Source organism: Phaethon lepturus, unplaced genomic scaffold (assembly GCF_000687285.1).
Source record: "Phaethon lepturus isolate BGI_N335 unplaced genomic scaffold, ASM68728v1 scaffold51009, whole genome shotgun sequence".
NCBI lineage: Eukaryota > Metazoa > Chordata > Aves > Phaethontiformes > Phaethontidae > Phaethon > Phaethon lepturus.
Window position 1 is genome coordinate 11,118 of NW_010563786.1, and position 26,802 is coordinate 37,919.

Genomic DNA, 26,802 nt, shown 5'->3' on the forward strand with positions numbered 1-26,802 from the left:
AAGCAGAAAATGGTTTCTGCTTTGAAGAGATTATTTTTTAGCAAATGATTTGCATGACCCTGCTACAGCTTAAAAACGGCCCTAATGCAAGTACTTTAACTGCTTGTAGTCAAGAGCCAGGTCTCCAAGTGGAACTCCTCAGCTGTAGCTATCACATCTGACCTTCACTTTGAAAGAGCCATCTTCATTTTTCTGTGGGAAGCACTCTTGGCTGGACCCCTCCAGCACAGCTCAGAGTTATTTCAAAGTGCTCCAAACCATTCAACCTCTTCAAAGTTCACCTAAAAAGCCAAGGGGGGTGAGAACATGCGAGTGCTGCAGCCATGGATTTTATGCCAGCCACTCCCAACTCAAAAGCGGAGAAATTCTAGGAAAGAACAGTTCCTGGTCATAGAAGCTGTGAAAATGCACTGCCAGATCAGTCCTGGACAAGAACTATACCAATAATCACGGGGTCATGGAAGATAAATCGATTTTTTTTTTTTTTTTTAATAAAGCAGAATCCTCAGCGGTGTTACTTGTGTAACACCATTTATCTGCCGACTGAGTCTGATAAAATCCAGAACTAACCGCAGAGTCCTCGCTACAGTGCCAGATAGAGCCATACAATATAGTTTACTCTGTCAGCTGGAAGTACTGCACTGCAGACCACTAACAGCCCTGAGATTTTTCTGCAGAAGCCATTCTTTGTATCAAGCCTTGGAGCACCGAGGTAGTTCGTGACCATTATGGGTACAAATGCAAAGTATTACAATGCATTTCTGCGTCTGTAAGCACACCTGGTAGTGGCACTCAGCTTGCCAGAGAGCACATTTCCAACCTAGGCGGCTGGTCACGAACCACAGCCTCACAATGACATTTTAACGGGCCAATGAAAAGGATCCCAAAGACTTCGGCACAATCTGAAACGGCCACACGACCCGCTTGTTTAAAACTGTAGCTGCCCCATTCCTCCTCAGCCCAGCACTCAACAGGAACCTTCAGACAAACAGGCCTGCTTTGTTTGCCCATCTCATGACTGCTTTTTGAAGACTCTCATTGCTCTTATTTATTTATGTTAAACACAAACCACTTTGTTAGCTGCTGGTTTCCTTTCATGCAAGCCAACTTAATGGGTTTCCTCCTCTCTGGAATTCACCAGCTCTGTCACTTGCATGGCATCAGTACGGGGCTGCATCTCAGTTCAGATTCTGTCTTTCCAAGGTCAGTGATGTATAGCGTGAAAGTGAGAATTTTATGAACTACAAAAGTGCTATTCCCTCAGGGAAAATTGAGGATTTTTCTGTGTGCTCAGATTTCCTTTGAAGTGGAAACAAAAGATAATTTTGAAAGAAAAAACTCACACTTTGAAAATACTTTTCTTAGCAAATTGCCAAAACCTTTCATGCTGGGAAGAAACTTCATTTTTAACAAGCTTCCTTTCAAAAATCAAAGTCCACATTCTTCTCCAAGCGAAAAGTTTTGAAAAATACAGAAAGAAGCTTTACTGTTTCTTTTGCATAGCTGATGATAGCAGATTTAACTACTTCTTTATTTACAATGAGTGTTACCCTATTCCACTCAAGACTAACAAGTAATACATTTTCTTATTTAAAAATTATTCTTTGTTCTATCGATAATATCACATTACAACCAGAGTAAAAGGTCTCTGCTTGGTTCAGTACAACCTCTGACCCTCTCCAGCTTTTTAACACTTTATGTATTTCTTCCACCGACTTTAGGTGAATTTGAGGTTGCTGTAACTGGAGAAATTTGGTATTTCCCCCCTCTACTAAGGTTAGTTTGAAAAAGGACAGAAGAACTGTCATTCCTTAGTGGATGGACCTGGCAGTGATGTTGAGAGGAAAGACTGTTGGGAAGGCCTGTTTGTGAGGCACGGCTAATGATCTCACTCAAAGAAACAGACTTAAAGCAAACTTAAGATTTGTATCCCCCCGTCACATCTAGTTAAGCTACAAGACACCGTGCATTAATGTTGAATAGCACCAGGAATATTTCTGAAAGGTTCTCCAAACAACAAAGTCTGTGTTTCAAGTCTTTGGCTTCCTGGGAAACACTGAGTCATAAGCCATGAGAACACTTATGCAAAACGAATTACAAACAGAATTATTCTGAAGTATATGTTATTACTAAAACAACTACAAAATAAACTTGAACATTACTTTACAACCATGCCTTGCCAGAAACATGAACCTGGACAAAACAAATTAAAAACAAAATAAAACAGGAAAACCCGTGCCACACCCTCCCATGCCTTCAGGCAGTAACAGACTGCAAATGCATACATGCAAACCAGGAAACTCAAACGCTCTGTTTCAAAAAACTAAGTATTTTTAGAGCAAGTGACAGAGCAGACATAGATAGTAGATTAACTTTTGCATTGCCCAACTGTTATGGTTGTCCTTGTAAGGCAAAATGTCCAGAAACAAAAATTAGGCACCCAAAAAAGGTAAGCTTTCTGTACTCAAATAAAGGCACGGTGACTAGGCCTGATTTTCAGAAAGTGCTGAGTTTCCATCCTTTGAGTGTGGCTCCTGTAGAACATGACAAATTAGGGACCACACGTTTTTTTGTAACTTGTAGAAACTTTGGCTGCAAGTTTATTGCATGGATACAGGTTGTTGCATTGAAAGCCTTTAAATGGAGAGAGAAAGGGGGGGGAAAAACTGCGGGGGGGGGCGGCGCACGGGGAGGGAGATACCAAGTGGAAGAAATCCCTAACTGCTGGATGACACAAGGACAACTCCAGGAGTTTTAGATTTAGTTATGCAGAAGATAGGCAGCAAAGAAACCATTATACCATCCCACCACAGGCTGCTATGCAGTGGAAAAAGCAAAGCAGCAGCTTACTTTATATAAAAGCGGAAAGCACATTTTGCCCTCTTTGTTGTCCTTCACGAATGATTGTACTGAAGTTTGCCTTAAATTTCAGTACAAGGAACAATTTCAAGAGTGTCAGAGTGTGAGTACAGAAAATGCAAAAAGGTAATGCTGCTGTTTTCTCATGTCTTTTCTCAAGCTTACTAACAAATCCAACTTAGCTTAAAACCTAAAGCAAGGAAGTGGAAGAATTATGATCAGACAACCACCTTTTCTTAGTACTCTGAAAAACATCCAAACCAATTAACACAATTCCAAAAGAAAGGGGGAAAACTGGCAAAGGACGATTTAGACAAAGAACTTTAGCATTTTTCCTCTTGTCTGACATCTCTCCTCTCTCATTCTACCCAGCAGCTGACAGACGATACAGAAGCAGTGGACCACAGCAGGAGGCAAAGCTGCTTTATTGTTAACTCAAGTTATTTCCTGGCCAAAGGATGAATCATACAGGATCAGCTAGTCATGCCAAATACAAATGGACTGGGAGGGCTACTAAATGAACAATTAGCCCATGAGCTCCACAGAGAGACACCTTGAAGTCACTTCAGCAAAATATGCTGAAAGTATGTAAGACAAGTCATCTGTATGGGATCTGAAACCTAAACAAGAAAAACCTTGAAGCTCTGAAGGCAAATCGCTATTGAAACTCCTTTTTTACCCCCCAGATACCAGGATGAAGAGAGGGCAATGAACAGTAGATTCTCAAGAGACAGCACGCCCTTGCTGCCTTATTAGTTATTCTCCAAATGCTTTAATTAAATATCCTTGCAGGAGAGTTCTCCTATGTCTGTAATTTGACCTTCTCACTGTAAAAGAAGATCAGGCATCCTTCTTGCTAGCAGAGACGGTACCAAACCAAAAGGCGGTAGTGGAGGTGACATAAGTCTGACCACCACATTTCACAAAAATTTCTCAAGTGCACGAGAAAAGGCAGAGACAGGATAAGTTTTTCTCTTCCTTCTGACCCAAAAGTATGGTTCCAAATGAGTGCAACTGCACCAGGCAGGGATCTGAGACCATGATGCTTTCTGAAAGGAAAGGTTCATTTCCGAGAAGCAGGCAGCTACAGGCCTAGTAAAACTCTGAGGAAGCTAGTGCCTTTATGGAGGCTGTATTTTCTACCCCCACGAGTGGCATAATGATTTGTTTACCGTGTTTAGCATAACCTTCTGTACTGCTACCCAAATGCAATCTTTTTCTACCACTGAGGCACCTAAACCCTGCTCGTAGAGATTCTTCAAAAAAGGAGCTCAAGAACAGATACTGTGGATGAAGGTACGAATGCACGTCCTACAGTTACAACAGTGGGTAGCAGCCTACAGCAGAGACTGGAGGGCGATTTGAGATGTCCAAAGGACAGCAAAACTGGCAGGTTTCTGGAAAAGGAGCCACAAAAAGACCGGAAGGACATAAAACCAGCCTAAGGACCAAACCTAGAGACCAGACGTTCACACTAGGGTTAGGAAATGCCTTCAAACTCCCAATTAGGGGAGAGAAATGGACCCCCCAGCTGCAAAGCCCACAGACATTCCCTGGAAGAAAAAGGTAGATTCCTATGTCTGGAGGAAGCAACAGTGTGTTGTTCCCCAACACAATGTGCAAACTTAGCTCGAGAAGCAAGCAGGAAATGCTGAAGTTTATGTTGTTCCTGACAAAGCAGAAAGAAGAAAAGTTTACTCCCCACAGGAGGGCTGCAGGAAAATGAACACCAAGAAGAAAACTGAGGAAACCTGCTGGGCCCACAGGCAAAATGCCAAATTACCTCCTGAAGAGCAACACGCCATGGGAACTGACTGTCGAAGAAGAGGATGAGAGAGAAGGGCAAAAGGTTATCGCACAGGTTGCCCCGAGGAGACAGTCGCACTGGGAGACCTGGCATCACGGTGCCCAGGAGCAGGGGCAGTGGAAGCTTGACCAAAGGGACCCTTTGGAAACACTGACTGGGCCAGCAGTGAGGGACAGAAGCAGCCAAACGAACAAGTGAACAATGATTATTAATGGAGATACATTTCTGTCATCCGCTATTGGGTCAAGCAGGTTGGGATAAGACACATTTTCACAGTCCAATACTTTATTTTTTGAAATTTGAAACTTACCAGGATTTGCATGAAGTTAGTGACTTTGGAAAATACGTACCGATTATCCCAATTCTATACGATATCTACTTTAACTAAAAACTGATGGTTTAATTAAAATACAGCCTACCTCTTCTTCATCTGTATGAGATCTTTCTAAAGGTTGAAATTCAACAACTCTCCAACTAGAAATGAGACAAGAACAGTTAAATTAATTTACCTAAGTGCTCTTTCATTATTTCAGCAATAAAGATGACTCTTCTGTTTTTATACTACCATGTTAGTTACTCCTTCTTCAACACTGCTTGTGCTTCAAAATTTCTTTCAGAGAAAATAATTTCAAATTTAGGCTGCTGATACCAGATACGTGAAATTTAGATTTTCCTTTTCCAACCCAATATCCTTCCTTTTCCCAACACAGTTTAAGCTATCCAATAGTCTTAATAATATTTTTTTAGCTTTAAAGACAATATAAAAGCAAGTATGGAACAGCTGCATTTAGCCATTTAGCCATTTCAGGCAATCTGCTAGTAAGCCACTGAATTACAGCACAGGAGATCAATTATCCCATTTTAGCAATCTAAAGATGTTCTTTGTCTTAACAAAAACAAAAAAAAAACACAACAAAAAAAAAGGAGAGAGACACACACACATGTCTCTAGAATCATGGATTATAGGTTTACACTGTATGGAAAAAAAATAAGCTTATTTATTGTATCAGAATGGATAAATTTTAAAAATACATGCTAAAACAATTTCTCTTTAATTGACTGAAAGTAGAACCAAAACACACAAAAAGGACAGCAACCTCCAAATAACCATTCAGAGCCTGTCAGCCTTATGGCACATTGAAGGCCACAAATATCACTATAATTAAGATGATATAACCCCACTTCTATTTTTAGCCAGGCTGTGCAATTGCCACCTCCCTGTGTGTATCGGACTACTTCCCTTGTGCTATCAGCTGTCCACTCTTCCCACCGCTCCAGTCACACAAACTGAAGTGCACAGAAAAGACCCCCGAGTACATTAAAAGATCATCTTAGTATTATAAAATTATCTAACTACATCTTAATGATATTCTTAGCTAACGTTCTCATGTTCGTTTTGGTACCTTCTTTCCAACTAAGGAGGTCATGAACAAACCTTGGGGTAAGGATTTCTTTGTACTGTAGTTTCTCCAACTTTGATGGTGCCACCAGCGACATTGGAATAACAATGTTGTCTATATCATAGGAGCTCTCACTTCTCAACCTCCTTCTGGCGTTATGCTGTATAACATAATCAATACAAAATGAGAGTCATCAGCTCAAATCGTAGGAACTACACATTAGCTGAGAAACATGAGGACTGCATGAGGAGAAAGTCTGCAATTTTAACACATTTTCTAGTGGCTTAATGACCTCTGACTTCCCCCTGCCCCAACGGAATCTCAACAAATCTTAACACTATCTCATCTCAGAGATTTACTTCTTGCTGGCATAACTCATACTGAAATCAGTGGATGTTTCCCTTCCTTGATTTCAGTTACAGTTAATTCTGAATACTTGTTAGAGCTTTGAAGTTAATGCTGCCTTCTTCATAATGTTCAGTCTACAAAGATGACCTTCTATAATTGTCTACTAACCCATGACCCAAGTGGTTCTTCAGTGTGATACAATTAGGAATTCCAAAAGAATGAAGCTACATTTAGGAGCAAAGAACAGCCTACATGGAAAGCGGTTTTCTGAAAGATGTGCAAAAGACAGAAACTGAATTTCTTTGGCGTGATCACAGTAGGATTCCTGGTGGTGGTCTCTGCCCACTAACGCATGGAACCTACATGGGTTCTGAACTGAAGTTCTTCGATTACAGGAGGGAGTTTAGTTTTAAATCATGATACATTCCGTATTATTCCAATCTCAATTTTTAGCTGAACATTAACGGAAGCAGTCTGTTCCAAAACGCTCATTTAGGTATTCTTTGATGATGTTCTGCTCAAGCAAGGGAAAAAAGGACGAGTGTCAAAACTGTGTGTGGGAAGCAGATTTAAACTCGGCTCTCCAGGAGTCATCACCAAATTGAAACGTGATGATTTACAGAGCACCAGTATACCACTAGGCTTCACAGAACCATGGGACTGAAATCTGAATATTATAATGAAATTCTCAATGAATTCCAAAAAAAAAAAAAAGCATGTTTCTGCAGGGACCTCACTGAACCGGAGCTCTGCTGCTCCTCAGAAAATTTATATACCAGAGACTTTGCCTGTAGTTCTGCACAAAAGCTTTTAAGCAGCAAAGCTGGGAGTTAATAAATTCTGTGACTGTATGTGCACCGTGAGGCCATTTTATGCAGCTGCACCAAGAAAAAAGGGTCATAAGAGCCCTTGTGTAAAATTCGGAACATAAATCACAGTATATTTCATGAAATTGGGAAAAAAAATAAAATAATAATAAAAAAAAAACCCAAATGAAAGGCCCAATGCCAATAAACTAAACTTACGCTCCAGTTATACGATCTGCAAAATTTTTTTTACAAGCCAAGTATCTGTTTTAGGAACGCCATATACTCAATCTGGAATAAATTACTTAACATAATCCACTTAATTCACTATAAAAATGCTCTGTACTGTAATTTAACAGTAAATTAGATGTAAAAGGCATGTGGTTTTGGATTATTAATTGGCACGACTCTCCTTTGGTATTTCAGTTAAGACAGTGGCATGTTTTTGGTTTACCTGTGATGAAGTGCTGTGAGAGGGCCTAGTCATTGCATTGACATTGGTCCCGGCAGCAAAACTGCTATGGGAGTCCGGTTCTGCATGTTGAAAGGAGAATGTCTCAAACCTAGCATTACGTTCGCCTGTCACAAAAAATAATAATTAAAAAAATGCATACTGGCTGTTGTCTATTAGACTAAAGAAATTTTTCCATACAGAAATAGTAAAGTCATTTCTAGAAGCCCACAGCTAACCGCTTACAATGTACTGAATACTAAAAAAAGCCAACTAAATAAACACTTGCTACTCATCCTGTCATTGTCGTTCCACAAACCTCATCCCTCTCCTTCTATGAAGGATTTCTTCTCGTGGAACCGGCTTCATATGGGCAAATCCTGCTGCCTTTTTTCAGGAGCTGCCATAGACTACATGCACAACAAATGCAATCAGCTTAGCGGAACGTTCCCTGGTGTTCCCTAGCAGTGCTTCCCCAGCTGGGGTGCATCTCACTGACGTACCAGTTCACTGAGCCCTGGCTGATGGTTTCTTCCTTGATAAATAATAACTGGCAGCAAGGGTAACAAAAATAGTTTATAGATCTCCATGTGTGGTTTCTTCTAGTGGTCCACTGCTCCAGACAAATCATAATTCTTGTTTTCTCTCTCTTATTCAGTCCCAGTGTAAGCAGCATTTAGTGGGATTCAGAATTTAACCACCTGTATTCTACTTTCCTTCTATCTTAATTTCCAGTAAGAAAAGAGAACTCAGTTTTAATATACCAATTAATAAAAAGGGTCCGTGTATTCCAACATCAAAAAAGAGGGAAGCCTGATGCTAAAGACTGTATTGCACAGGCTGGGTCAAGGACATGAACTCTCATCTCCCAGGCTGCTCTGCAACTCCCTGGCACAAGGTTTTATTTTTGGCCTTGTTCATCAGGCTGACCTTCCCCATGGATAATTTCTCCTAGACAGAGCCCAAATTAGGAATAAATATGTACTACTACACCCATAGCACTAATAAGCTAGAACTGTGCTGCTGCTCACAAATACACCCCATAGCAGTTTTCTGGCATTGGGAAACTATGATCCTTGTGATAAAAGATTGCTTTTTTGTTCTATTAACTCAAAAGAACTAAATACTATTGGCAGAAGACTAATTATAACTTCAAAAGGTTTATAGCAAGAAGTTTTCTCTCTTACTAGTGCTCCCAAGTAAGTCCAATTGTTGATCTCAGCGTGCATGACGGTACGCTTAGGGAAACAACGTGGCCGCATCCGCCTTTTGGGGGCCAGTGACTGGTTAGGGGAACGGGTGGCATGGAGAAAAGGATCCCACCTCCCGAGGAGACAGGCACACAGCAAAAGAGAAGGCTGCACAGCAAGGGGGAGGACCGTAATGCACTGGGGGAATGATGCAGAGAAAAAAAAACTTCATCTAAATCAGAGACAGTTTTCAGTCTGTGCAAAACCTCTCCCCTAACTTCCTAATCAATACGTTTTTTGGTTTGGGGTTGTGTTGCTGGCTGGTTTTGGGCTGTGATTTTGGGGGGGTGGTTTGTGTGTGTGTGTGTGTTTGTGGTTTTTTTAACTGATCATAATTTTTGTTTAAATAATCTCTGCAGTAATTCCCACAGCTCCACTTCTATTGCAAGATTACACTAGCAGTTTTACCTGGATATGCACCAGAAGGACGTTTTTCCACAATGTTAACCAATCATTCATATCTTTAAATTGTTTCTTAGGGGAAATTTTAAACTATATAGTTTGTTTTCTTACTCAGTGATTTATTTTCTTCAAAGGTCTTGTGAGGAATTTTGGCAAAGATTTTCCAGAAGGTCACAAATAAACAAATTTGTAGCAGAATCTGTTAGGTTTTATATTCTAATAGCCTGGAAAGATAAGACGCTATTTATCTTTACAATGAATGGTACGCCCAATTTTTTGTCACATTTTATCACATTTTTCTACAGAACTTTCAGGGCTTTCTATTAATTTTCCAAGTGCCGAAGTAGAGATTCAATGGCTTAAAATACAAAGGTAACAAGGGTGAAAACGCTAATTATAAGCACTGACTACCCACAAGTCCTCTTAACAGTCTGGAAAGAAACCAGAACCACAAATGACAGTATACAACAAATGAAAACATAGCTGGCCACAGATGCCAGGAATAGTAAATGTTTGGTTGGGCACATGATTTGACAGATAACTTTGCAATTCAAAGTTTCACTGACTATTATTAAAAAAAACCTTCATATTAAAAATAGTGACACCCAGTATTAGAAAAACACAGCTGGACTGCTGAGCAGTTTCCTTAAAGGGTATTCAAAAAATAAAATACAGAAGCTTGTCTCTTTTTCTAACATATACTCAAGAAGTAAGAGAAAGATTACTATGCTTTAAAATAACACATTATTTTCATGGTGCCATAAGTCCATTCCTTAACTCCTGTAAAGTTTCATACAGTATCCTTTTTGGAGACAACTTAAAATTAATTCTAAAAGCCCAGTGATAACAAACTAATTCATACAGCACATATTTTTGAAGAAGTAGTGCCATCTTAATACTATTTTTCTCTTACCTACTGCTGTCTCACTTAGATGTCTTTTCTTTCTTCCTTCTGACAGCTGGTCAGATGTTCCTGACACCGATTGAGATTTGGAATTAGATAAACAGCCACTGCTCCATTGTTTGACAGAAAGTTGATTATAGTCTACAACAGGAAAAGCATGTATCAAGTTAAAAACTTATTTTCCATTGGTGCAATTTATAGGCAGTTTCAACCACTGAAGCATTTATAATGGAAAACACGCCCGTCTTTTCATAGGAATCCAAACAGTAAACAGTACTGCAGTCAGGCACGCATGTCTGCAAGCACCCATGGTCCAAACTTCGCCCAGTTATTAGTGCCCTCCTATGGCTCTGATGGGGTCACTTCAGTGTAACAAAGGAGAACCTGACACTGTGGTCTGGGAAGAGGTTCTTCTTACTCCTAAAGCCTTAGCCGGTTACCTTCTCTGATAACCTGCTTTATGGTGAATTTATAAATTGAACCTCTTCAGGACAGAAAGTACTGGCAAATGAATGAAAAAATGTCTTGCAAATACCAAAATATTTTGCTTTACATACCATTGTCTGGAGATATTTTAAAATCCACTCCCAAAGATGAGGTATCAACAGGTTCTCCTTTGATGTCATCCCTCCTTAATAATGTTTCAAAGTATATGTGAAGAGGAATATCTAATAAAAAAAATCCAAAGAGTCTGTATCAGAAAGATGGCAACTCATGAGCCCATGAATTATGCATCATCACTAAAGGTCTAGGAATCGATTACACACCACTGTGCAATATAAACTATGAGCAATATTGCTGCCTTAAGTCCTTCAACTCATGAGGAATGGCAGTGCTGAGTAACTCCTGTGAAGACCGATCACTTGTCTCTATAGCAGCAGTGTCTTCACATCGTCAAGCTGAAGAGAATATAGGAAAACTGAAACTGGTGAGAGCCAAAGGAAAACTCAATGACAATATCCCCAAAAAGCCCAGCCGGACATTTCAAAGTAGTGATTATTGCATGAGTAAATTTGAAGCAAGATAATTCTCAGCAAGATAGTTATTGTATGAGTGCTATCCTCTGCTACAGGCAAAGACCTGTAGTCTTTTCTAGCGGTTATGTAAGTCATATAAAAGATAATCTCCAGTAATTGCCTGGAGGTAAGATCTCAAGGTACCTCTCTTTCTATTAATGGGAGGTGAGAGTTATGCCGTGGTAAAAACAAATCCATTTTTAGCTGTGAAAGCTACACTGCCATACGTGCTGACCAAGGCAGTACACTTAAGGGGTTCCAGGCTCTCCAGCCATAAGAGCTTCTAAGGGCTGACAAGACAATTCAGATCAAGGTAGGACTCTAAGGAATAGTCCTGAAAAAATCCCAGTGCAGGCACACACACTTTGTAGATTACCAACACTTTTTGTGGTCTTCAAAGTCAAAAGAAAGAGCAAGACTGTCTTTCTCTGGAATAAACAGTACCTGCAATTACTCCAGAATTGTTCTTCATGAAAATAAACTCTGGACGGTATCAAGTGAGAGTAAGATTGGGGTGTTCCCTTCCTGACTAACTCCTGCACAAAACCCATCACGGTGGAGAGCACACAGTGAACTTTCCCTGTAATCTGAAAAGCCTTCCGTTCAGCCTTTTGGGTACAGGTAATTAATGCTTTTGTAAATTGTTCCTGCTGGGAGCCTCAAGGTAATTTCAAGGTACGTTCTTTCTTTCTCTCTCAGGCAAAGGCTACAGCGGGGCAATGTAATTCATTTCCTGAGGGAGTTCTAACCAAGAATTAGTCTGCAAAACATCTCAAGTGGTAAGGAATTTACCTACTGTTGTAAGGCAGGAAGGCTTAAGAAAAATAAGTCTCTGTCTGAAAAGCCTTCCCGGGAACAAAATTACAACAGAGAAGAGAAATTAAGTAGAAAAAAACACGTCAACATAAGAAGCAGGCTTGACAACTCAGAATCAGGAAAGGACTGAGGGCAAGGCCAAAGGGTGGGCATTAAACTACTTTTATATACACACCACCTTAGCCTCATGTGCCTTCAGGACTTGCCTGGACAGAAACTGTCAACATATTTTGCTAACTAAAAAGAACTTTTTATTTCAATTTGATATGGATCTAACCAGACATTTTGTCACAAGACTAAAGGTGACCTGTAAAAGGCTCTTCCCCCCAGGGTTTTTGCCGTGTTTCCTATTCTACTTCTGAGTAAAACATACATTTCTCCTCTTTTTTTTCCCCTGAGGAACCACCTGGATATCTTGGAGATTTTTTATTACGCGCTCCTGTATCTTAGTCAAAAGGGCAGGAGTGTTTGTTCCAGTTTATCCACAGACTAGATGCAGAAATACCAGAAACCCAAACTTAGATGCAAACTACAATTTTCCAGTTATTGGGGTGCAAGTTTAAAGAGGCATTTTTATGCTCAAGGGATGCTGCAACCACTGACATTTTTGGTCAAGACCCTCGGTAATATGGAAACTCTGAAGGAAAGTCTTCGAACCGTAAGGACAATTATGCTTCCAGGATTACACTAGTGAGCGAGTCCCACTACACTATACTTACCAGGTTGCCTGCAAATTATGATTCTCCTCTGAAAATAAAAAACAGGTACAAGAGAGAACATCATCTGAATCTTGAATTTTAATCCCTCCTCGCACACTGAAGAACGAAACTCCCACAGTTTCAAAATGGAACAAATACCAATAATATTTATTCACAACAACTCTTTCATAGGAAAGAAAATGACAAGTAGACTAGTGGTCTTCATGAGAAGGTAGAGGCAGCAAAATACACAAAGCAGAGACTAGAGCATGAATCTAGCCTCCCTCAAAAACAAGGACCGTATCTGAGCAGGAGATAGTAGGTCTAGCACTTTTGTCCTGTCTCAACTATTATGAGCAAGGCTAAGGCTCCTTGAAAAGAGAATAAATACTCCTCAAAAGAAAGATGTTCTTGCTATCAGAATGAAGCTAAAATAACATTATTCTTCCTCCATCCTGGCAAAGTGACCAACAGTAGCCACAATGCAATCCAAAGCCCCCTTTTTTTTTTTTATGATTAATCTTTTTTTGAGAAAAGAAAATGTCAATATTCTTGTTAAACTTTCTAGTTTCCCTTAAGAGTAAGGTAAGAATGAACGCAAGGGGCACAGCCTTATGTGGCTATCTTTGAACACACTTCTAACCCCGCTGGCTCCTGTCCAGCTGGGCTGGCAGAGTCACAAGGTAAGTGATGGGGAGCATGTGTAAAGAAGAAAGATTTAAGAGGTGTTTTTCTTTCCTCTCCACAACAGAGTCCTGCTGACTGGGCTATTTGCACTCTTGGAGTGAGTGTTCTGTTTCCTCTATCTGCTCCTCAAAATAATCTCCTCTTTACCCCATACATGGGATGTAAACCCTCGTAAACCTGCAAGAGTTGAGGCCGCCTCAGGATTCTACACTTGGGTCTTCTCTACTGGCCAGTGACAAGTTCTCCAAATCCAAGACTTACTTCAATTGCTGACTTCCTAATACCAGGCTGCAGTGTCTACACTGTCATTCTGGGAAGACAGTGGGTTTGATTAATGACTTAAACAGTTCCATGCAAGTCCCAGTCTCACGTTCAGGGTTATTTTGCAGCAAAGATGACCCCCATAACAGAATTCCTTTACTGGTCAGGAACTACATGGTAATAGGTTTTTCCTAAAATACCCCCCCTGCAAAAAATCCAATAGAATGAATCCCTTCTGCTGATCACAGCATTTAATATGCTATTTTGAAGCCCCAAGTCCTGTCAAGTTGCACCTGCACTAGTTTCAGAGCTGAGTCACAAACATCTGCATTATTGTTCAAAAAGATTAAAGAATCAGATGACAGAAACCATAAACTTCAAAGATCACCAAAAAGGATGACTATCACAAAAACAATTAGAAAACCTAAATAAAGTTTTTTGAACCTAGTCCAAAAGGCCTGAACTGAAAGCTGCTGACAAAAACACCACAACCAAGTGTGTTGGCAAAAGCACCATCTAAAGGGCTAACACTGACTCAGTTAGACACATAATGAAATATGCAAAAAACACCTTTTCCCTGACCAGTCTTTCTTGGATGTAATCACATTACTGGTATGGGAAATCTAGGATATGTGTTCTTCAAATGCCAGAATGAAGTGAAGATTTTTATTTAGTCTAATCTCATGCATTTTGCCAGCGTGAGATTTTCTGTAAGAGAACTAAGTTCTAAAATCACTCAAAAGAAAAGTTAGTCCATAAACTCTACAGCTCTCCCAAGCACAACCAACCTCTGTTAGAGTCATGGCGTCACTTACCTGAAGGGAATGATAAGACCGGATGGAAGGAAGAGTCCAGCTCTTGCACATAATCTAGTATTTTAGATTCTGCGCTGTACTCACTATTGCTTAAAGCTGAGGCTGGCACCATACATGGTAACTGAGTTTTATATGGAAAGGAGGCATCTCTAGATGGTGAAGTCTGCAAGGATATACAGAAACAAAGGTTAACTTCTCCTTTACTCAATTCATTCAAATTAGACCAGAAGGAAAAAAACGTCAGTGAGTGACACCCTTCAATATTGAATGGGAAAAATATTCCTACAAACTTCAGTTAGTCTAAGTATGACTTACTTCCACTTTTCATGGACGGTAGTGCACAATACGAAGAATGCAAAAAATACCCTCAATTAGGGCCAGGAAACAGCTGTCAAAGTTTCCAGAGAAAATGTAACTGTTTCCAGTCATTATTTTGATATATCCTATGACAAACAAACATCCCTTAAAGTTCCATTCCAGCACAATAGACTTGATATAGATACACAAATGAAACTAACACCAGACTAAATACAGGGTTCTCCTCCATTTATCGACTTAGTAAGATACCTCTTGACAGTTTGAGCTCACACATTTTAACATAAGACACAATATTAAACATTTTCAGCACACCGTGCACCTACACAAAGCAAGAGGGCAAAGTCCTTACCTTGTTATAATTTAAATACCAGATAAGCAACACAAACAAAAGAAGATACACAGCAATAAATATGGAGAGGGATGCATTGAGCATTGATCAATAGGTAGCAAGAGGAATTACTAGAAAGAGGAGAGCTTCAAAGACAGATTAATTTAGCTGCTTATTTGCAAGGCTTGTTAAAGTACGGAAGGTAAGATGACAGATTGCGCAGAACTGGTAGGCACGAGGTAGCACGACACTAAGTCAAACGGCAGGGTGAAAATGGGCAGGAATATGCAGCAGAGTGCAGGCAATATACTGAGTTCTGAAAGACAGAAGGAAAGAGTTGAATGTGATACTACAGGGCAGGAGTCAACAGTAGTCTGTGCTTCAGAATAAGCTACAAAAGCACTGCAGAGAAATAGTGTTGCTTACGCTACTTTCAGCCTTACTGGATACTAGTGGTAGTAACCCCAAAGGTACTGACCTATGTAAAGGCTTCCGTAAGTTTTTGATACTTTGCCAAATGCTGCAGATCCTACAAACTGGAAGGGAGGGAAGGGGGCACTGGGGCACTTCAAGGGTCTTAGTCTAACGCTGTGTAAACTGCCACATTTTTCATCTCCTGGAAAAGGATTTCAATGTAAGAAACTGCAAGAATGCAGTAGTCGTCTTGGTTTTCTTTCGACTTTTTAGGGAATGAAAGGGAAACATCTAGCAGTTGCATCAGAGGCAAGATGATCAAACAGACATTACTTGCATTTTCAGTACTTCTGCTTTCCGAATCCAAGAAATCTCTTCAGCTACTTCCTCCTGCCTGAAATATTCTAGGCTGTTTTCTAGCAGTGCCACTCATCTGTTAGTGATGCACTGATTATATCTACCACATAAAATCACCCTCCACTTACAGAAATCAGTCCTTCTGTCAGGTGGCATCAGTATTCACAACCCACGCTAACTCAGAAAAGTTCCCCGTTCCATCTCTTCCCTTCTTAATCGGCAAATTCCCTATGCTGGTATTGTACTGCAGGAACTATTAAAATCAAGTAAGCATGTTATGATAGGGGAGACCCTGTGGTGGTGGTAGGGTTCTTGGATTCCCCTTCTTTTTTTATCCACAGGAAAACATTAACGGTCCTATATCCACCTTGATCTCCATACACAGGTGTATGCACAAGTACTTTCAACTTAATTTGGAAAGAATTCTCTTCTAGCCCAGGACTCCTGCAAATCAATATTCTGTTATTTTCCTGTGACAGACATACGGGATTTTTCATCTGTTAAACTTTAAACATCCACGAAGTGTTGGCAGAACTGGGACCTGTGTTTGGAAACACTAGAGGGATAAATGCTAAAGTGAATTTAATGTTTCCCATTCTATGGACCATTAAACTAAAGCTTTTAGGTAGTTGCTTTACCTTTGACGCAATAAGGGCTTGCTTTTCAAAAAATGCACAAAAGCATACTTCCTCTTAATATTTGCTTTTTAGAAATGAACCAGTTTACTGAATCTCCACTATTTAAGCTGTGACTGCACCCCTTCTGCTTGCATTTTTTACTGAAATGAATCCACATTACAGTAAATGATATATCTCTCATTCTGTAAAAAGGAATCCCCAAACACTAATCATTAAAATTACCTAGAAGACATATAGATAAGACCAACACATACTGACATCCAGTCCTTTAGTCCTGACTCGCTTTGTCTTGCTTTAATTCACTTTAGTCCCAAACACATTTACACCATAGCTTAAAGCTAAGCCTGCTCAAAAACATGCATACATAGTCAAATAACCTCCACAGTCTCAATCTATTCTGAAACAGTATTAAAATCCATTTGCGAACATTGCTAAATGCAAAATTCTTTTCCTCATCTTGTGGGAGTTACAAAACCTCATGCCTGAATTTGTGCGTTATTTCCTTGAATTCTCTGGCATCAACACCTAAATAATTAAATCTTTCATTAAGTCACTTTGTGATTCAGAAGAAAATAAGGACTTACATAGAAGCAAGAGTAATTTTATTTAAATGCCTGTGAAGTTACCAGAAAAAAAGCTAAAGAATCAGGCAGTGTCTGTGTTGCTAGCTACCGGATCTGGTTTAAATTTCTGATGGAGTAGTTTTCCACTGGAAAATGCTGAATTAGTGAAATCACAATGTTTGTCAGGAATGTCAATTTAATCAACTCTTGATGAAACATTTTCTGAAGGCCTTCATTCTGGAATGAAAGTGTGTTGCTCAAAGAAAGTGCTTCAACCTTACTGAAATAAAACTTAAGGATTGTTTATTGGAAAACTAAACTCCCCTCACTTTCAATTCAGTGTAGAACACAGTCTACAACCCAACTGGCTTTTACAGCGGTTAATTATTGATTTTGCAACACCACAAGAAAAATTCCACCAAAACCCAACTGAAAACAACCCCACAAATTCAGCCACAGCAATGACAAGTGGTTGAATGAAAACCATGGCATACAGCTTTTAGAAGACAGGCCTCTACAGTAAGCCTGACCGCAATACCAACACTTCAGAAAGGAAGAGAGATTACTAAAGTCTTATCAGTTTTCCCCCTGCTATACTATACCTCATACACCTCCTGAAACATTCTTCTTCATTACTGAAATACAAAACCTCATGCTTCCTCAGCTTAAGTAGATAGGAAGAATAACATTACATTAAATTGATTCTATTGAGGAAAAGAAAATACATTGTATTTAAGAGGAAATCAGAGGTGTGCAAGCTTTAAATCTTCAACTAAAATAGCATCTCTCTTTTAAACTTCGTAAGGAATGGTGTCACCAACGAATCTAATTTTCTAGAGTATTCTATATTTTAATCTTGGAATTTTTTTCCTCCCTTAGTACTGCTTTACCAGGTCACAGAAAACAGTGAGCGATTTCTTTTGATATTCAAAACAATTCTTGCACTTGCTTGTGATAAATTGATGCATTAGGCAAAGCACAACTGCCTCATGCCTTTGTTCTAGAGGGGTCAGAAGGCTGAACACTACCGCCCAACCATCCTTCTGCAGACAAAGAAGTCTGAGTCCATGAAGTGTGCCATAATTGAAATGAAAAATGTTTTGTGCCCCCAGTTAAAAAATTCTGAATTAGTTTCAAGGTTTCAGCTACTGATCATTAAAACTCCTACCATTTTTGGAAACATGCCTAAGTGTAACAGTACAGAGAGCCACAGTTCAATTACACCAATGTGTATGAATCCAGAAAGTTAATTAAGTTAGCTCAAATACACTCTGCTGAATACCTGTCACATCTGCTTCTGATTACTCTTGTAAGCCCAAAAAGGCAAGGAAAAAGCATTTATTCTCCCTACACACACACACTGAGAACTTTTCAGCAATGTCAAAGAAGAGCTACCCCCTCAGTATCAAAAACTGTTCTTCAGTAGATGAGTAGCCAACTAAATTGCAGAGATTTAATTATGGGATCCAAGAGAACCACTGTGTGGGTGACTGATGGCCTTCTCTTTGAACACCAAACACACTGCTAACTTTTAATCCTCCAGAAGCGCTATGTACAGCTCAAACTAACAGAGCACCGTGTTACCTGCTTGCTTCTGTGCTTTAGCATCTGCCTTAAAGGCCAGCTCACTTCTCCATGGGCTCCCTCTTCTGCACACAACGATCTGCTCTGAGCAGAGCTACATTCCTCTGGCAGAACATACAGTTAAATGAAATGTCTCATTTCACAAGCTAAACATCAGGGGTTCCCCAAAGCAGGACTTCACTGCAGAGTGCTTTTGGGAAACATACAATACATGACTAGTGAAAGGTTAATCTGAAAGCCCCCAAAGACCTTCTCTCTTATCAACAGGTAGTGGGGGAGAAGGTGGGAAAAGCATCTAAGACATCCCTATATGGGAAAGTGCATAACAGATGGTGCTGACGATACACACTACATGACACTCTCCCTTCCAGATGAAGGTTCTATAGGTGTCAAATGGACAGACCTTTCCCATGCACTTGCCTGCAATCTATACGCAGGTCAGGTACAGCAAGGCAAGGTGCCCTGGGACGTAAACAAATTCATCTGCCTCTGGCCCCTCTGAAGCTGTCGATAAGGATAAATGGCAGATCCTGTGGCAGAGACCAGTTTTTCCAAGAACAGAACTGAGACTTCGTGAAACACTAGTGACAACTTACTCTGCATCTGGCTTGTCTCAAATTCAGATTTTTGGTCAGTGACATAAAAGGAGTGGTAGCTTTTACTGTTCTCAGAGACCACCCATCCCCCATAAGTATACATGGAGTTTAGTTTCCTTAATCCTGTTATAAGCCAATGGGAGATGGTCTTTCACTTGCTCTGTGGGAAGTGCATGCTGTCCTCCACATCCGGAAACAAAGACCTTTTGTTCAACTAGCAAATAAATTGAAAAATCAAGGTTAGTGCTTAATCTTTGATCAGTTAAACCAAAAGAAGGAAAGACATGTTAATCCACAGGGATATCTTTTAAAAAACGTCATGGAGAAATAAAGAGTAGATGTGATCAGTAAAATACTACAGAAATGTTGTAATAAGCTAAAGGTGCAGGACTGCGAAAAGCACACTTCAGGATTTCATCTGGAAAACAAGAATTTGCAGGCTGACTGGCTCGCCATAAACCTCACAAAGGATGGATTTAGTTCCATTGGCAGTATCATAGTATCGCAAAGCTAAAGGTGTTCTCCCTTCCTTCCTCCGCAGTAGACAACAGTCTTGTCACACATTCAGAATAGCTGAACGCGTAGGAATACTACTTTTTTCCCCATTCCGGTTTTGTTGATTTTTAACTAATAGAAGACCACCTTTTTTTAACTTCCAGTGTCAAAATAGTAATTTTATTAGCTATTACTTTCACTTACAAACTTGGTAAACCATAGCCAAGGGATCCTCCTCCCCAGACCAGAAGACTGACATATCCACAGAGGTACTACATGATTTTCATTGAAGCAGGATGCATCCTCTTCTTGAAACCAGTTTGCAGGAGACTTGGCAACACAACAACATTCCCTGTACTAATGCCTTTTTAGAAGTCACAATGCCAGGAAACTATGCAGAAGCAGGTGGCGGAACCAATATCTAGGGATACCAAGGAGGGGGGTGACAACCAGTAGACTCCTTTCAGCGCAACTACGAGAAACGACTACTTCACTGTGTGAAAGGCAAAACTTCTAGCTGGCTACTGAATAATATGCTTGATAGCACCTGTTCTAAAGTGCTGTTTCTTTAAATTTACAGACCAAGGGAGCTAGAGAAAGCAGTAATTGATAACAGCCACAAAGAATTCACCTGTATCTCCTTAAACCCACAACACAGGATAATATGGTAGAGGAACTGGGACTGTATTCTAGGAAGTAGGTGCTAAAATATTCGTCCCCAGACGAACATATCACCTGGCAGAAAACAGGGTACACCTTCCACACTATACACAATATTATGATTGAACACCTTGTCTGCACACACACTGTTCTCCCCGTCCCTTACTCTCCTGAGAGTAAACCACTTGCAGATAGCAGACATTTAACCAGTAAGATAAAGGGCTCTGCATGCTGGATATAAGACAAATTATAAGTGTACATATCTACTCTTCCCTAAAACCTGAAAATTAACAAGACCTGGTGAAACACCCATATGTATTTATCAAGTGGCATCTACAAGAAGTATCACTGGCCCTAAGCATGCACTGGGAATGCAGCAAGACACAAAAATCGTAGAACTGGCATGAGAACTACATTAAGACAAGAAACCCAAACCCTAGAATTTAAATACATTTTCCCTGTCTGTTTCGGAGCCTTCTGGAGAAGCACTCACTTCCCCCCCTCTTCTTTTTGTTTTTTTTAAAACCACTAAACAAAAGCAGCTATTCTTCTGCTCTCACTTAACTCTGTCTGAGACTGAAGAGAAAAAATGTGGCAATACTCAACGGCAAGAGTTGGCAACATTATACCAACTGTTTGCTTGTGGCATCTAAAATGTAAGCTTTTGCACCTCAATTCCCAACTTACAGGGTGCTGGCACCTTTGCAGATTTGAATTCTGGTTTCCTCCATGTGCCTCAGTCCACACAACCAATTCTTCCTCCAGGAGGTGGAGATACAAATACAATGAGAATTTTCAGATTTAAAAAAAAACCATGCTCTACAACCCTGCAAAGAAATGTATAGGACCAAAATTGATAGTCCTCAGATCTCACTGCTCTATTGCCTCTTACCTTTATTTATAGCTGTATGAAGTTTTCATAGATTTAAACACTACCTAGTCTCAATGACCTCTCCTGGCAAAGCACGACTTAAAAATAAAATAAAAAAAAAAAAAAAGAAAAAAATGGAACTGTTGTCCTTAGTTAGGGTGTTAAATGAGAAACTAACAACATGTACTGGCAAAACAAATTCCTTGTTACTAAAAGAACCCTGCAGCAAGCAACACAGATAAAATACTAGAAAAGAAAACAAGGCACGTCAGCTAAGCTAAGACCTCTCCGAGAGTTTCTGAGTATTAACAACACTTGTCAGCTTTTAAACAAACTTACTAGAACTTCTGCTATCTCACAGATAATTCAGTTCCTTCAAGTTTTGGCAAAAAATAGCCAGAGATGGAGATACTATAGGTCCTCAGCATTTGCAGAAGCACCCAGGCATTAGATTTTGGAGAATCGGGGGTGGGGGGGAGCAGTTATAAATGCAACAACCACTGGGAAATGATTCAACTGGAGCTCATGTCTTAAAGTCCTGACACCAATCTGCTACTTACCGACTGTCTTGGTTTTAATGTTTTGTTACTCTTGGTCTTCTTTCTTAGTGTAAAAACTACATTACGTGCATTTTATAGGAGGAGACAATGACCAAGAGGTTGTTTGACTTGCCAGCTGTAACAACGCAAACGAGTGGCAGATCCAGCATTTTGAATGAAGCGCTCTCAGACTTCCAACCCCTGCCCTCAGGCACGTGTCATCCTACTAGACCATGCCCGCAGTTTACACCTTTGTGCTATCCTGCATGCAAGTTTTAATATTCATTCAAAAATCACACTGCAGAAATGCACCACTACAATCACGTCCTCTGGACTGAAGCACAGACTGCAATCCCAGGGTTTACTGTGCATGTGGATTATTCTGAGTGGCTTGTGCACTGACTCACAACCAAGAAATGGCCTAAGCTCTTACCAAGCTATTTAGATAATGAAAGAAGAGAGATACAAAACAGACTCCATGGCCAAAGGATGACTCACAGATCATCTGTGGTACTTAGTCATTCTGAATTAGGGGACAAGCGGATTTGGCCCCAAAGCATGTTTCAAGTTCCTGAGGATACTGGGTGGTGACAGATAAACCAAACACCCTGCATCCTGTTTTATTTATCCCCACTGCAGTCTAACTATCTTGTAGATCTGGCAGGTCTTCTGGAGTTTCACAGAGTTCTGTGTTTTCTTTTAGATACTACTTTGTGTAAGCGTTATTTAAATACCAGAGCAGGGGAAGGTGTAGTCCTCTTCCAAAAAGAAATCCAGCAAAGCAGAGGACAATATAGGGCATCTCTCAACAGGCACTGGGAGGCTACTAGGTCACTAAATACTCCAACTTTGACAGCATTGTAAATGTATGTGGCATGGCAGTAGATAAGAGAAAAAATGTGGCTGTCTTCCCAGTGACCTTACGAACTGACAGATGGGATACCAGTTCACAGTTTCATACTTTGCTTTTCCTAACATGGATGTTGGGGGGGTAGAAGGGGGGATGAGCTTCCCAAAAGAATCTGAAGAGATGTGAAGGACAAAACTCTGAATGCCATTCGATGCACAAAGGGTACAACCAGTCAACCCAAAAAAACAAATTCCTCAAAGTTATCCCAGCATTTCTTTATCTCCTACACACGTGAAGTCTGCATTTTGCTGCTTAGATTACTCTGCGGAGCGGCATCGCCCATCAGCACTGCCAGGCATTTGCTTGCTGGCTGTTTGAACCAGGCACCGTGAAGAAGCTGGCACAGGACCTGTGAGGTTCAGAAGATTCAATCTTCTCCTCAGACTTTGGCAAGCTGGCCTCTCTTTACTCCACATCTGCTGCAGGGAGGTGGCAGCAAGTCTCCCCTAGCTCCAGCTTGCTCTCAGGCCAGTGACCTTAAAGAAATGGGGGTCCTCACAGACCATGGCACCAGGGGCTATATAAATATGTGAAACTTGAAGAAATATGGGAGAAGCACTTGCTAAAGATGGCATATTAACATTACCTTAAAAATCCCAAAATACATTCCATGCTGCTAAGAAGTAACTCCTTTTTCTATGAAAGGCCAGAGGAAATTTGCTGGATTACTACTGGGAATATAAATGCATTTTCAGAGAAAACTAGGTATGAATCCCAGGGGCCATTCCTCATTTTGCATCCTTACCCTTAGACATCTGCCTAATCTAGCAGTCAGACTGGGCTGATAGCCAGTGTTCTTCCATTACAAGCTGAGCAATCTCCTCAACAGCTGGGCACCCAAGTGTAGCAAGCGCAGGACTAAGAAAGCGACAGGGCCTGTTAGAATAAGATTTCTTCAATGAAACAATACAGTGATGATGGCTCTTAATTCAAAGACTCTATACCCATTTAGGTTTGATTGTCAGAATGTGCTGGAAATGTCCAGTCCAATTTTATCACTTACTTCCCCAGCAGGATCCTTGATACTGTGTTTTTAACCAACACTGTGTAAAAGGCTTTGTTCACAGCTTTGCTTTAATTTTGAAAACTTTAATTCAGTTTGGCAGTTGCATGAATCTGAAGCTGACAGCTTGATTGCTGCCACAACCCCTTATTTTCTTCTCCAGGAACATGAGCAGAATCTATCTGTAGCCCATGACGCAGCTCTCCACATTGCCTCTCAGTTAACTTCCACATGGAGAGGACATTAGAAAGCAGAGTCTAAACACAGGTTTTTGAGCCGACAGCTGCATAAACAGCATAAAATAGTTAGAGAGCAGCATAAACAGCATTCCCTACAGGGTTTTTTACCGCCCTGTCTTTGGGACATCTCTGCACTTTCGGTACAGGGACACTGGAGGTAGGTTAGTATATGGTAACGCAGCACTAGAAATGACAAAAGCATGCAGCAGACACAGTTGCACCAGCTCCAGTATTTGAACTCTTAACGAGGAACTTAAAAATGCACTTCTTGATTGCAGTCTACAATCAAAGGTAAACTACAAATTTATCTTTTTAGTCTACACGTCAAGGTAGACTATTAAGCATGCAAAGCAGCTCAGCTCTATGGCTGGTTGAAGATAAAAATGTAAACTCCGCTTTGAAATCCTGCTGCCAGGCTGCAGAAATGAAGTTTCCATTCACAAGCTTCTACTGTTGTTTTCTGAACTGCACTAACCCTGGCCCAGTTTTCAAAAGACAAAGACATAGGCAGGACTTGTAGAAATATGAGATACTTGAGCCTGCAAGATGCAGGCTTCCAAAAAAGCCTGTTATTTAGAAGTTGCATCTGGAGTGGAAATCCCTCATGATTAAGTAGAAGGAAGGGAAAGTCCTGGAGTCTCTTGCTGAGGAGCACTCTCCACCCACAGCTACGAGAAGCACTTGTGGTATTGGAGGCATCAGTTGGGGAATGACACCTCCAACCTCTTCAACAAGACATGGATTGGACTGAGTGGGAAACAAGGAAGTCCAAGTCAGCAATAGTCTCCTTGGTTAATGCAAGGAAGATGAAAAGCCCAAGTGTCTAGGAGGTAGACCTCCCAAACTCTAAACCTCCACCCACATGCCTCACCATCAAACCCTCCAGGCAGGTTGCCAAGTCTTTAAGCCCCACTCCCAGGAAGCTGGGAAGTCAAGCTAGTAAGAAACTGGACAGTTTTTCAATAAAATATCTTGCTAAAATTGGGACACTTCTGCAATTTTATCAGAGGATGCAGAATCAGCACACTCACACAGAACATGCTTGCAGGGGAGATTTATCCTCAGATCACTGGCAAACTTAGTAAATCCTAGACCTTAGCTGAAGAGACATGGAGATTTCTCGCAATATAACACACTTTTAAAAGGCAAAGTAAAATCAAGAAATTAAAACCACTTGGGATTAACACTGCTCTACAGAATGAGTTCATACCATCTCTGCTCCCAGATTAGACTGTTGCTTTAAGCACCACAGCTAAACTCATGCATTCTTAGCAGCAATATGCTATTAATATCAGATGTGAACAGATATGCCTTGCCCTGCATAACAGACAATGTTGGGGTTTTTTTTTCCATTTTAAAATATTAATTCCTTTGTGGAAAATTTAAAGAGTTTTAAAGCATTCATAAAGTGTCATGAAAAAGGCAATATAACTAATCAGGAACAGCAAAAATGGAAACAAGATTAAGATATTGCAATTTAATTTCCTAGAAAATAATGTGCCACCAGCTGTGTAAACTTTCTTGTAGCTAAAACAAATATTCTGAAAACAAGCAGGTAGCTCATTTACACTGTAGCATGTTTCCTCAGCAGTCAAGCCTCCCAAGGAAGCTCTTGAGTTGTCTCTTAGACTTTACAAAGGCTTTAAAGATAGCCAAACAACAAATCGATTTGATAAGCAGGATTCTGAGTGATCTTTAATTTTTGTGTTCAACTCATTAACTCTGAGCTCCTGCTGACACAGCCAGTACTCCTGCCACATACACTATATGCTCCCTGAACATAACAAATAACCAACACAGCATGCACTATTCTTCTGACATACCAGACAAGACACATGCAGACTCCAGCAGCTGGACTCTGGTTTTGACTCCTGAGGGGAGAGCGGATGGCCTACCTGCTGATTCCAGTAACAGGCACCGTGCATTCTGTAAAGTCTCCTCTTCTGGAAACTGTGAAGTGGCCTTGTTCGGGCAGATGTGCTCATGTTAGCCACGGAGAGAGATCTTAGTCTTGACCTGTCTCTTCTTCTTTTCTTGATGTGCTGATGATCAAGCAACCAGCTGCTTGAAGAGGATACCTCTCTGTTGTCTGAAGCTCTGCAATTTCATAATTAATGGGGGCGGTGGGAATACAAAAAGTTAAATATGCTCCACATGCACAGGCCAAGATTTCATACCCCGATCAGCATTAGTTATCCAATTCTAAGAGAATTTTATAAACACTAAAATGTTTCAGCAGGCTGTTTCAGGAAACCATGTATGTACTTTGTTTGCTCTTTGATTAATTCTATGCTAGGTCACAAAAGGAAGTTTACCATTCTTGTTCACTTTTCTGCTCATGGAAACAAATGTCAAAATGAACTTAAGCCCTCGAGCATTAAATGGTTTTTGGTTTTTCCAAATTCAAGAATTCTAACACTTAAAACTCCTAGGTGTTAGAAATTACAACTAATATTTGCCTACAAACTTCCATCCGTTCAAGACAGCAGTCATGCTAACACAAAGGAGACCTAGAGTTCTGCCCTAATACTTTTGAGATTTTCTATTTTTGCACAAGAACTGAAACCTAAGTGAAGCCTTACAAACCAGTGTCCATTCAGTGTAGGGATCGCAACACACTGTGAAGTATTTGTATCAAGATTAGGAACTCTGCACACTCAGTTTAACCAACACAAGGCCATTAAACTTCACTTCCAGGGACGTGCCAATAAAGCTCTCCAAAAGAGCCCAAGACCAGCCTGGGGGAAGCTCTCGGGGAGTAGGGAAA

At 40.4% G+C, this 26,802-nt stretch overlaps 1 protein-coding gene across 1 annotated transcript in view; it reads right to left on the reverse strand.

Annotated features, from left to right (window-relative positions):
- LOC104626673 (KAT8 regulatory NSL complex subunit 1-like protein) overlaps positions 1-26,802 on the reverse strand; it is a gene marked incomplete at its 5' end in the record, with an annotated part of 34,432 nt that overhangs the window by 3,428 nt on the left and 4,202 nt on the right. Inside the window, 7 exon segments of the mRNA XM_010294651.1 lie at positions 5,086-5,140; positions 6,102-6,226; positions 7,675-7,799; positions 10,237-10,368; positions 10,785-10,895; positions 14,521-14,683; positions 25,931-26,132. Of these exon segments, the coding sequence (XP_010292953.1) occupies positions 5,086-5,140; positions 6,102-6,226; positions 7,675-7,799; positions 10,237-10,368; positions 10,785-10,895; positions 14,521-14,683; positions 25,931-26,132 (913 nt within the window).